Consider the following 13,071-nt stretch of genomic DNA (forward strand, 5'->3'; position numbering starts at 1 on the left):
GGACCATGCTCTTACATGTACCGATGTTAATCACTGTGAAAAATGATTTTCTGCAGCCAGAAAACTCCTGATAAAAACAGAGATCCAAACCAAGGCCTTACCTTGATGCCCCCTATCCTATGCTCTCCCTTGAACTCCTTGCCATTTTTCAGCCAATAAATGGAAGGAGTTGGGTTTCCACCCGCTGGACATCGGAAGCGAACGGTGTTGGCGGCAGGAACTGCCAGCAGCTTCTTCTCCATCTTATCTGGCCGGGTCCAGAAGGGGACACCTGAGAAAGGAAAAACCAAGTTGAACGGGCCCATTTCTGCCGCAGAAGATATCAGCTGGTGAGCAGATGCATTTGAGGAGGTTTTGGCATGTGTGGAGTGACAGTTAAATTGCTACCTGCTGCAGTTAAGATAAATGACACAGAAATGCTTTCCAGCTAAACGACTCTCATAGACAAGGTTTTGCATTTTAGGTTTGTGATGAAAGGTTCATGACCAGGTTCTTGTCTCGGTAATGTCAGTATAAATCTAGAGTAGCTGCTTTTAAATCAACAGGGAGAGTTACCCGAGATCAGGATGAGAATCTGGCCTCGGTGTGTAAAAAGACACAGATGTACCTTCAGGACAACAGCAGCCAAGAAGCATGAACAACAGTGAGATGTGGGAACTGTAAAAAAAATGTTGATAGGCCAGCTAGGGAGCACAGAAAAAGCATTAGCTGAGCGTTTTGCTTCTCCATGAGCACAAATGGTAGCACAGCCTCCTTAAGGGAAGGAAAGGGAAAAAAAAAGCCAGTGCCAAACTGGTTTATCATGTTTATGTTCTTTAAGTACAAGTGATTTCAGTTTTAAAGATTCATGTTACCTTTGAACAGGGATAAGTTTTAAAACACCAGTGTTAGCATGAGATACTTTTTATAATCTGCCTCAAGTACAGCACTGTTTCTTGGCCGTGTTACAAACATTACATATTAACTCCAAATTAAGGCAGCAGCAGCGAGCTCATTATACTGGGAACAAAGAAAATGTTTTTTAAAAAAGCCTCCTAAACTTTCATTTCTGCTTAAGGAAACACTGCAGAGCTGCACGTAGGGTATCTCCTCCACCATGCCAGGCAGCCACATCCAGCCCCTCAGCTCCGTGCTCCACACCAAGGCCAAAGGGAGGTCGGGGCAGACAGCATCTGTACTGCAAAATAGCAAAAAGGAGGCCAAGGAGGGTAACTGGCACCTCCCCCACATGGGAAAGAAGCACCCACAGACACAGAGCACCCAAACCCACTGGTTGCAGAGACCTGCGTACTTCTGGCCAAGACAAACTGAAGGTGCTGGTCCTTCAAGAACTGCCTTGGAGAACATCACGGCTGCCGGCCTCTTCCTCAATGGAAATGTGGCTCAGAAACGCCACCCAGGACTGCAGCCTCAGCTCAGTGCTACCTGGATGCCTCTGCAATCCCCTTCCCCTTAATGACAAAGGTGTACAAAGTTTTACCTCTTATTACATCCCTCTGAGATGCACCCAAGCTGTTCCCTTTCTCTAGCACTCCCCAATGTACTTTGGCCCAGTGTGTTTGGCTTCGTTAGACCCATCCTACTGCAATTCCAGGTAAGTCAGTGGTGACCTGACCTTGGTCTAAGTCCCCAGTGTTCCCCACTCAGGCTCGCTGCTGCATTTCAGCTCCAAGGATTTTGCAGGCAAGTTTATATAGCTCAACCATGGCAATCCATGCACCCACCTGCCAACACCCTCCACATGGTCCTCTCTCCCCACAGCTCCTTGCAAAGCTCATCAGGCCATGAGGAACTGGATGTCAGGAGCTACATCCAGGAGACCCTTCATCTGCTGGAAATGGTCCCACTGAGTACATCATTCTCCTATCTCAGCTGCTTTCAGACCTCTGCAGCCCGATGGCTGGACATAGGTGCCTCAGTAATGCCGTTCCAGGGAAGGAAATAACGTACTGAAAGCTTTTATCTGCCCTCAGACTGCCTTGCACAATGCTCCATGATGTCTATCAGTCAGCTCCACATATCAGACGGATCTGGTGCTCACCCATGCTGTGTATGCCTCATTTTTTAAACAATGAAACTGCTTAAGGCCCTTTTCTTGCCTAGATGGTACTCGAGCAAGAGTACAGCTGGCACAAACAAAAGCAGTTCCCATGCTCCTGCAAAATCCCAGCTACAAACTTTGCTGTAAACACACAGAACATCCAGGAGAGGCCTCGAATAGTACATGGTAATGTGCGCTAAAGCAGGACATCATGTAGCCATCTACTTTCCAGCATCTGAGCTTAGAAAACTGGTAGAACTGCACAAAAAAGGCGGAATATTCCAAAAAATTTTAGAAGCGTGGGTGCAACCCCTAAAGGAAGAGCAAGACCTGATGGTGAAGGAAGATGCTGCTACTGCATGTGTTGGGAAGGGAAGAGACCCAAGCAAAGGCTGAGCAAAAGCCTAGACAGCAGCAGGGGTGAATTTGGAGGACAGTCAGGTTGGTACTGGGAAGGCTGGAGAGAGCGCTGCAGAAACCGTGCAGGGAGACATCTGATCCTTGGTTTCTGAAGCATGGGCTATATTCTGTCCGAACTCTTCCTTTTGGCAATGCACCCTGATTTCCCAGGGACTTTGCAGGAGGGTAACGGGGCTGTGGAGGAAGAGTTCAAGGAAAGGCCAGGCATGGTTGATAAAGTCCCCCTTCCCTGCTGCTAAGAAGGGCAGCAGAATAACCTGCTGTTTGTTGTTTGATTATGTATCTGCCTACAATAAATCCCATTTTATCACTCACCCAGGCACAGAGGTGTAACTAGGTTGCACAGCCACCCCATCAGGACTGGGGTCCTCTTTGCACTGTACTTTTGGGGTGCTTTCCCCCTTCCACACCAGCTGTGTGTGCTGCGGGGCAACATTTCACCATGTTTTCTCACTCAAAAGATGAGTTTGAGTCTCCCAGGAAACCAATCAACCCCATGGCTGCAAATTTTGCCACTGAAGCCAAGGGGGATTTTGCCATCAGACATCAGGAATGAGCAAGATGGGGCCCAGGAAAGTTTCCAGTTGAAGATATTCTCCATATCCAGCAGAGGCAGGATCTGCTCCTCCTTCCTGCAACTAGCTTCTTATCTGAGAGTCTCCCATACATTTGGGTGCTTTTCCATGTGACTTGGCGCTCACCAGGGCTGGGCAGCCCTGGATTAACACACCAAGATTCAAACAGCCAGAGCACTGCTCTCAAGTCAAACTGGAACTGGAAGAAAGTGCCTACACATTGAAAATGGTGCCTTTGTTCTCACTTGCAGGAGCAGTGAATGAAACATCACTGCTTTCCATTTGCTGTGCCCCTAGAGTCCTTTCATTATAGCTTTTTAAGGGGGTGAAAATGTTGCTAATTCTTCTTTTCAAGCACGGCTCACAAAGCTCCAGAGAGTTTCTGGAGCAAGCAAGGAGGAAGGATGAAAGGCAAGAAAAATTTCTAGACCTGCTCTCTCTAAATCAATTACGAGCAACAATTCTGCATGCACAGGTGTGAAAAAAAAGGAACCCACAAACATTATCACTGGCCCTTTCCCATAACCGAATACTAAGCCTGATGGTCCGTTTTGTTTGTCAGAGACACTGGCCACCCATCTGACTGGAATGGCCAATTAAAAAAAACCGAGAGCGATACTTGGAATAATTAATACAGCCAAGTACTCATTTAGCAATTAGGAGCTGCCACAAAATTCTGTGGCAGACAGAATCAACCCTAATTGTGTAATTTCCCCAGCTGACGCCTCTGAGTACACAGCCAGATTTAATTGGAGATTATAGGGGCTCTTTGAAGGTGCTGGGGCTACACAGCAGGGGCTCCAAACAAACAGATACAGAGGGGTAGGAAGCACTGGGGCAGAAGAGCAGTGTGTGAAAAGGGAGTTTTGTTTTTGTTTCAGGGCCAGGAAAAACAGCTGTAAAGAACAGAGGTATTGGAAAGCCTCTTTCTGCAAAGGCGGATCGTGGCTTGTGACAAGGCTGCAACAAACGGGCTGATGATTTGAAGCTGCTGAAGTTCCTCTTTCTTCTTTTCTGCTGCCCATCCCTAAGGGATGCCCTGTTTCTGTACTGTCCTTGAAAGGGGATGCTTAACAGAGAGTGATCATAGCAGGGCACTACATCTGGAGGGCCTGTCTCTGAGCTCTCCAAGAGTTTTTGTACAAAATAAATATTAATTTCTTTTAGGACACATGTCTTGTTCTCTTGCTTCAGTATTTCCAGCTCCCGCTCTTTAACAGTTTTGGTCAAACCCCCAACGTTAACAAGACTGGCTTCAAACTCATGATGTTAGTGGAATCAGCTCTCCAAGATCTTTGACAACAAAAGTAAGCCAGAAAATTAACTTATTGTCATAAGGGGCTAGGAGACAAGGTTTTATTCAGTGACATGCGATATGACAACATGCAATGAGCCAGTCAGTCCTGGATGGATTGCCTCCTCTTAAATATATGAATAACTTATAAGTTATATTTTTCTTCTGCATGAAAGCATGTTTGTTGTCCTCACTCCTCTAACTACTGACTATGGTTACATCTGATGGCCAATTAGAGGCTCATACACCTCATTATTAGAGTATCTTTTTGCTGCAAGAGATGGGAGACACGGGTCTTTGGGCTGTTATAGTAGGACGTGGCACTGGCTGCACCCATGTGTCTGCAGCCCTTGTCCTGGCGGGATATTCCAGAAGCAGTGATGCCAGGGTTAACACCATGGCTTTCCAGACTCAAGAGAAGATCCGTGAAGGTTAAGTGGAGGATTTGACATCAAACAAAGTAACATAAAGCACATACATGTCATGACATGCCATGAGATTTCACCATGCTGGCATGTTACGCTAATCAACTGTTCCTAAAGCAGAAGAGAACCCAGCTTTTTATATCAAGACCTTCAAGCAAAGACAGTTGTTACCTTCAGGTCTAAAAAAAGAGACAGCCTTGAAATCAAGAAGACCCTGAATACAGGCTATAAATACACATAGCAAAATATGTGTGTTTTCCTTTTCATTGAAGAAAAATGTGTTTTTCTGTACCATAAACCAGCTGTTTTGTGATATCTGCTGCTAAGCGATGGAGTTTACTACTAACAACTAACAACATTAAAAAAAAAGTACAGAACAATTAACTGTGCTCACCAAGAGCTGCTCTGCAGCAAGAACCAGAAAATGTGACCCTCCCTATGCCTCTACCAGGCTTCAGAAGTCATCAGGAGCCCTGAGCACCTCTGCAAAGCTGCCTGTCACCTTGCAGGATCTGGCCCTTAATTAGAAGCTATCAGAAAATCATTAACTGCTGCCTACGTGTCACCTGGCACCATAACTCACCATTACTGTCCACATACTGCACGACACAGTACGAACTTACTACGGTGGGAGACCTGTTTTAAAGAGTTCTGCATGTCCAAAGTCAAGGGCAGAAGACATTTTCCAGTCATGTTGTACTTATGCCGATGTACATAGCTGACTGGGAATTCAAATGCAAGACATTTATTTATTAAAAGCACATACACAGGCAGCTCACTCTGCATATAAAAGGCATAATAAAACACAACACTAATGCCCCTGAAGCATGTAATGATCCTGATTAGTGCTACTGCACTTAAAAGAAACAAGCACCAAGATTGAAAGTGATTCAGTGTATAAACCCCACAAGCCTACATCCTGGGGCTCGCTTCCCCATGTGTGCAAAAGAAAAAGCTAGTAAAGCCAAAGGAGTTGCTCCTGCTTACAGCATCAGTAAATTTGGCCCTTGGCTAGCGTAAATTTTATGCTCTGCCACCAGCCAAGATGCTGGTAAGGACCAGAATCAAACTGACTAGAAAAATAAAACAGGTCAAGGTTTGTAGTGGTATAAAACTGGTGTGATGTCAGTGTAGTAAAAAATCCCATGCTGATAGAGTGGGTTTGTCTGGATTTTACATGCAAAGAGAACTTATAACTCAAGCTCATTAAGTCAGGTTTGCAGAATCAAGACTCCAAAAAACCCCCCATGCTACTGCTGCTCTAAGATTTTACAGCAGCGATATCACTCTAGCAGCTATTTATAAATTTCTCAGTAAACCACTGCCATGGTACCAGCTCCAGAGAGTTTGCCCTCCCATTCCTAAGGTCATTGATTTCAACATGACAGAAAGCTGCTGCTTCAACATCTGCATGAGTTGCTCCACTTGGGAGTTACATCTCTTTAGACAAAAAGGAGTCTGTATGCCAGAAAATCAAATTACCTGTATCTTCTGACTCATCATCGTCATCTTCATCATCACCCGATGAAGGGGAATCTAAGAGGAGCAGAAAGAAAGAAATGAAGTAGAAAGCAGATGGCATGCAGGGACACCACATTGGATGAGGTTGTTGGTGCAATGGTGGCTCCAGCGAGGGAGGACATTTGAGTGACAGGTCCTCCTTCCTTGCAGCTCCACCAGCTCATCCCCTACAAGCTGCTGGACCAGGGACAACCAGCCAGGAGCTTTCTGAACTGGCAGAGAGGTGCCGCGAGTTTGCCAGTGCTTTGCCACTAGGGATTGGGGGTCCAATGCCAAATACTTCTCTCTGTGTGAAGTGGTCTTCTTCCCATAAATACAATGGCAATTCCAAAAGGCAAAGTTTCTTTTTTTGCTTTTTTTTCCCCTCTAGCATTCACTCTGAAGACCTTTTATTTCACCAAGTCTCACAAGGACAGGTCAGCGTTTCTATAATTCACTTTCCCTGCATTCTTCTTTTAACTCAATACACCCGTCACACATCTCCCCTCATTAACACCTCGCTAAAACACTCAGACCAAAGCTGTTAAAACTTCCCCTTGCAATCAAACCTCTCTCTGGACAGACATTTTGACGGCTACTCCATGAACCAGTTCCTTTTAGTTATTTTCCTCCCACCTTGAGGCTGTAACTGAATACAAATTAACAGGTGAGAATTTTCCATCCGTTATCTCTCAAACCATCCTGGACTGTTTCTTCTAGTGGGGTCTAACATCTCACCTTCTCCACGCTGTCCACAATGAAATCACAGTCACTGTTACCCCCCATCAAATGACTACAGTAAAAGTAAATCCCATGATAAAAAAGCAGCTTAATATTTGCTCTATTTACAACATTTAGTACAATTCAGTGTATGGAAGATTTAGCATCACTGACTTCATATAATCTCCAGGAATTTCTGTTTTAAATAAAGGCAAAATGCTAACAATCTAGCAACCTTTGTATTCTGAGACAACAGTAAAAGAACTTGATCTTAAGCACTAGAAAACTAGAAACTATGAAGGTTTAACATGTGGCCAGAAATGTAAGTCAGTACAAGCCAGGCAGAATTTCCTTTGCTTCAAGATCCACTCGAGCTTTATGCTGTTTTCTGACCAGCTCAGTGGAGGTAAAAATGGAGCAAAACAGAAAAGCAAGAGGGAAAAAACAACAACAAAAAAAAACTAAGAAAAGGGGGAAAAAAGGTAGGGGAAGGTTAAGAACAAATACTACTTCTCTGCAGAATCTGGTAGAACTTTCTAGACATACTCAACATTTACAGAAGCAAGTAACACAGGAACCATCTCCCTGCTCCACGCTGCAGTCGTGCATCATGCTTTGCACCTTCTCTTTGGCAAAATCTTAGGAAGACTTCAAGCACGTATCTAACTGCAAATCCACAGCTGAGGTCCTGCTGGCAGCAGCAGGGAAATGCCAGGAGGCTTACTGAAAGTGAAGTGGATGTTTAGGTGCTTCAGCTGAACAAGCAGGTTTACTAACGTCCCAGCAAAGGCAGAAACCAAGGCAAATACCCACCAGCACTGACAGAGAAACCAGCACATTCTCAGCTTTGCACTCCAAGATTTGGTTACCCATATAATAACATGTGATTATAGTTTACTTCTGGTTTCCAGTGAAACAATTGTGACCATAAGTGCAGAATCGATTTTTAAACCAATTCAAGATCACTTCTGCAAGATTGTGGGAAGAGTCTTTGACCTTACTTGTGTGCTGTTTAGGTTTTAAGACAAATACCCCATGTTCAGAACTGCTGTCCTACTCAGGTTACCAAAACATAACCTTTTTCAAAAGATGACTAAAAATTTGTAAGCTGTTTGATAATCATTTACTAAAATAATAATCCTTTTCAGAAGCTGATGAGTACTGGTACCAGCAAGAACTGCTATATGGTATTCTCAGAAGGGCTTTAACTATGAATGGAAAGGGGCTTAATTTTTTTAGTCAGCTGTTTTTGAAGAGCTTAATCTTGAGCATTTTGAAAGCTCTTTTCACCAGTACCAGCCTACAGTCCGTGCTCGTCACAAGGGTGCTGCTTGGCCATTAAATCCAAAGGCTGTTCTGTGTGTGAAATGGCTGCAGAAATGAGGCTTCTGCCAGCAGGGATGGAGATCAGTTTGGGCATGCAGCCTCTATTTGCGATCCACATCAAGCGCTCAGGTTTTAAGAAGACAGTATGTTTCTTTTTGTAAACCAGCAAAACACTCAAGCCCATGTCTGTCAAGGGAGGCATATTAAAAAACACCAAACCCTGCTATTAACCAACCTCGTTTTCAACCCTGAAATGTCGGCTCCAGCATCTCCTTGCCCTAGTTTCATCCTCGAGCATCTTAGTGTGCACAGCACTAGCCACTGCAGAAGATCCAGTTTGTCACAGACCCGAAACTTACGGCCTCACATAGGAAAATCCTGATAGACTGCTAAAATCTGGAAGCTTTCCTCAAAATGGGACTTACATGTATGTCAATTATTTTGAATATACCTATCCTAGTTTTGCTCATGTAAGCACCCAGATCGGAGCAATTCCAGTTAGAACAGATTAAAACTGGTTTAACGCAGAGAACAACAACTCCAGCCTCGAACATGAGATATCCACATAAACACCTGATCAGATACCTGAGCTAATTGCTGGCATTACCTTTAAGAAGTGGGAACATAAACCACAAATCTCCGATAACAATCTCATCTCCACAGTGCCACGCTGAGCAATCAATACTAATTATTATGAAGAAATATCTGAGCGTAGAAGAGGCGCCACTATTGCCACATAAAGCAGGGCTTCAAAGTTTAAAACAAGTGCTGCTGACAGCTAAAACGGAGACTCCCACATTACCAGCACTTTGGTGGTAATGACAGTGGGCTAATAGAATCAAAGACTCATAATGCTGTCAGAAAGCAGGTTCAGGTTACTCGCTTGTTCTGAAGCTGTTATTAGCTATTATTAGCTAGGAGGAAAAACACAGGGGCTTAAACTTTTTAAAAGCAGAGGATTATCAGCCCTTCCACTATTAAAAACAATTTCTCACTTTAGGAACTTTTGTTGCTGGCAGCTGTTTCATTTGAGCATGTAACCAGCTGCCCTCTTCTGCCTCCCTGCTGCCCCTTGAACTCAAAAGCATTTTAATGTCACTTAAAAAAAAAAAAGAGAGTAACATTTCTAACAACCTGCAGTTCCTTGGATAGTTCCAATAATCATACCTAGTTAAAGAAAGCCTTTCAAGGGCCAGACAGTTCTTTAACCATTTAATTGATATGACCTTGAAGCATTCACAACAATCTCCAGTAACTTTCAATGAAAAGCAGATGTTGGTGAAGGCTTGCTGAATCGAGCTTTTATACTCATGATGGTTTGATTCTCTCACTTACAAAAAATCCTATTTCTGGCATGAGAAAGCCCTTCATGAAGTGGACATGATTTACAATGATAAACACCTCTGTGTTTGGTTTTCAGACAGAGCCCTTTACTTTTTGAGGGAAATCAACTTTTGGAGGCAAACTGCTCAGGGATACTTGAACAAACTCCTGCAGCACAAAGTTTTCAAAACTTTAGATCCATAGGGGGTTAAATCCTTCTGAAAATTCAGGCTTTTAATCTGTGTGACCAGGAGGCTTTCTATCTGCTGTAGCGATGGGTACCCATCTAGCAGTGCAGCAGCCTGAAATCATGGAGATGATCTGAGTGTTAGCAGTTTGCTATTTGGGAGTAACGTATTTTTCTGGTACTTTCTTTTTAGTAATCCAAGCTTGGACAGCTTCTAGCTGTTCTGCCCTGCTGTCCTGATGACAGAAAATATGGCCAAGCAAATGACAGCATGTGTTTTGCCAACACAGCACTTGTTTGCAATATATGAATCCCAACAAGTACCTTTGGTGAAGCACATATTTGTGATGCACACAGTTTAGAGGCAAGCTACTTCTGAAACAGACTAGTGATAACTGGCATGGAAAGAAGAGATCTATCAGCTACAACAGGGAAACAGTTTTCAGGAACCTCCAACTATTACATGCAATTTTGCCACCGATTTGTCACATAAAGTGGAAAAAGTCACTTAACCTCCCTGAGCCACAGTTCACCCACTCACAAAAGACTTCAAAGGCACATGTAGCATTGCATCTATTTGAGTGTTAAGGGGGATTTGGGGTTTAATCTGACTAGCACAGTTTCTAAGTCTCTCTCAGTATTAACATCAAGCTTTAATGTTTGGAATGGACACAGAAGCATTATTCCATTGGTTTGTTTTGTCAGTCTAATCACTGCCAGGAGTTACCAGGGAGGTAGACCTACCAAGCACAGATGAACACCACAAACCACCAGTCATGCTGAACAGATGAAAACGGGGGCGGGGGGGGGAAATCACCTAGACAGCTGTATTTCTGCACATACCTGTAACTCTGACTGTAAAGTTTCCCAGGACCTCGTTGGAATGCCTTGGCTTGCAACTGTACAGCCCCGAGTCATCATATGACACATTGATTATCTTCAACAGTTTTTGTCCAATATGAGTTCTGTTGGTAGGTGCAACCCCGATACCATCTTTAAACCAGAAAACAGACACAGAAGAGCCTTGGGTGTTACAGGTAAGTTCAATGGTATCTCCACTTCCAAACACCAACTCTTCCAGAAAGGCGGTCTCACTCCTCAAGTATTCTGCAAAGGGAGAAAGAAATGGAAATGAGTACATAATAGCAGGTGTCGGAGAACAAAAGAGCATTTAAAAAAGAAATGTATCTTATATATTCCTTACTGATGCTTTCATGTGCCCAGAGCTCCCCCCTTGCCAGAGATAAAGCTCGCCTGTCCCAGGCAGGCAGCAATGCAGCAACACAGCAGCACACAGTACAATCAGGTCTCTGGCTAATCTATGAGGATGCTTTCAGCCCTGTATCAATGAGACCTCATTGTAGAGAGGAGGGTGCTGGCCTCTTCTCCCAAGTGACAGGGGACAGGACAAGAGGGAATGGCCTCAAGCTCCGCCAGGGGAGATTTAGGCTGGACATCAGGAAAAAATTCTTCACGGAAAGGGTCATTGGGCACTGGAACAGGCTGCCCAGGGAGGTGGTTGAGTCACCTTCCCTGGAGGTGTTTAAGGCACAGGTGGATGAGGTGCTAAGGGACATGGTTTAGTGTTTGATAGGAATGGTTGGACTCGATGATCCGGTGGGTCTCGTCCAACCTGGTTATTCTATGATTCTATGAAAACAGGGCCACCCCATCAGGTGCACCGCAACATACAGCACAGACCTATATGCAGGGTCATTGCAACAACCCATTGTTGCGTGTGGAGGTGACCTGGCAGAAATACGTATGTGTGGAAAGTTCACAGTTTGGTCTCTGGATTTTGACTTCTTTATTCCTGCCAGTCTGCCCACAACCTCTGCAAGATCCAGCAACAAGGGGATACAAGGAGCAGAAATGGGGGTAAACCCTGCTTCTCAAGCGACTCTGGGTGGCCCAAAGGCAGCCTCTGTGGGCTGAACGAAACGAAGGAGAAGGCTGGACTGAATATGCAGGCTGGAATAGCTAAAATAGATGAAACCATCTCTAGCTTGCTGGAATTACTCCATGCAACAAAGAAGTGTAGAATCAAAGACTGACCACGAAACCTGAAATCCCTGTTTCATCAGTCTATTCACCAGCTGTGGCAGTTTGTTCCATGAGTGATGACAGCGAACCCTGCCACGTGCTGGAGAATTTTGTTTTACCGCAGGATAATGACACAAGGAAAGGTTCAAACTCAGAAGGCTCCCCATGGAGGAACATGGGGCATGTTGGAAGCGTGGTTCTCGTATCTGATGGTCCTCAGGCTCATTTTAGTGACAAATAAACTCACTCTTGACATTGAATGGTTTATTCATCTTTTATTCCACATTAATATAGAAGAATTAGCCCTCTGTAGCTGCCCTCAACCCAGCCAGATCAACAAAATGACTGCCATTCTCCTCACCTTGCCTATGCTAACAACTTTTCCACTTGGAATTGCCCTATCTGTATCTTCTGGCATACACCAGCTCTGAGACTGCACATTCCATGAGGCACAAGACCCTTTTTGCTTTTGCACAACCTGTATCATGGGGGATCCTATTGTACAACGAAGACACTTTGGTGCTTTGATTACATCATTAGGGAGTAAAACATAATTCACAACAGATCAATCTGAATTTAATCCTATGATCCAAACCCAGGTGGCCTGACTCGATCTCTGATGGTGATCAGATATGGATAAAGCTCCTACTTTTGCAGCTTCAACATATTTGAAGATTACAATTTGACTGTGAAACTAATTCAATTACAGCAGTTCTGAATACCTATGGATGTGGCATTGGCTTCAAGCTGCTCTTCTGTAATTAAGGGAAAGAGCTGGAACAGGTTATAGGAGAAAAATGCATTACATTTCTCTTCTTGTCATGCAAGTTCTTATTCTTGAGGAAATGTGAAAAAAAATATAAAAATGTCTAAGTAAATAGCCTTGCAGTGGCTAGGGGCCTGAAAATATGGTATTTCATGGGAGGTATCATCTCACAGGAGGCAAAGCCCACACTCATTTGGGTTACAAAGAACCTTTCCTCTGATACACTGGCAGCAATTCCAACTCAAATATTTTAGGTTTTGGCCAGAATTTTGTGGTATACGTGTAGTCAAAGGTTTAGGGTGTTGGGGATTTTTTTTCTTTTAATGAAAATATTTTCCCTGACAGCATATACTTTTAGTAAAAAGGAAAAAGACAGAACTTCAGCATTTCCTCCCTATCAGACCAGCACCTTTTGCAACATTTGAGCGTTCACCCATGGCCTCTTCCCAAC

The 13,071-nt window shown here is 44.0% G+C and overlaps 1 protein-coding gene across 1 annotated transcript in view; it reads right to left on the minus strand.

Annotated features, from left to right (window-relative positions):
- Nucleotides 1-13,071, minus strand: part of FGFR3 (fibroblast growth factor receptor 3) — a 44,143-nt gene that overhangs the window by 22,454 nt on the left and 8,618 nt on the right. The window contains exons 2-4 of the mRNA XM_069856581.1: nt 10,655-10,918; nt 6,238-6,291; nt 102-271 (exon numbers count right to left, since the gene is read on the minus strand). Coding sequence (XP_069712682.1) covers nt 102-271; nt 6,238-6,291; nt 10,655-10,918 — 488 coding nt within the window. The remainder of the gene's footprint in view (nt 1-101; nt 272-6,237; nt 6,292-10,654; nt 10,919-13,071) is intronic.

The sequence above is a fragment of the Phaenicophaeus curvirostris genome, chromosome 4, assembly GCF_032191515.1.
Source record: "Phaenicophaeus curvirostris isolate KB17595 chromosome 4, BPBGC_Pcur_1.0, whole genome shotgun sequence".
NCBI classification, from domain to species: domain Eukaryota; kingdom Metazoa; phylum Chordata; class Aves; order Cuculiformes; family Cuculidae; genus Phaenicophaeus; species Phaenicophaeus curvirostris.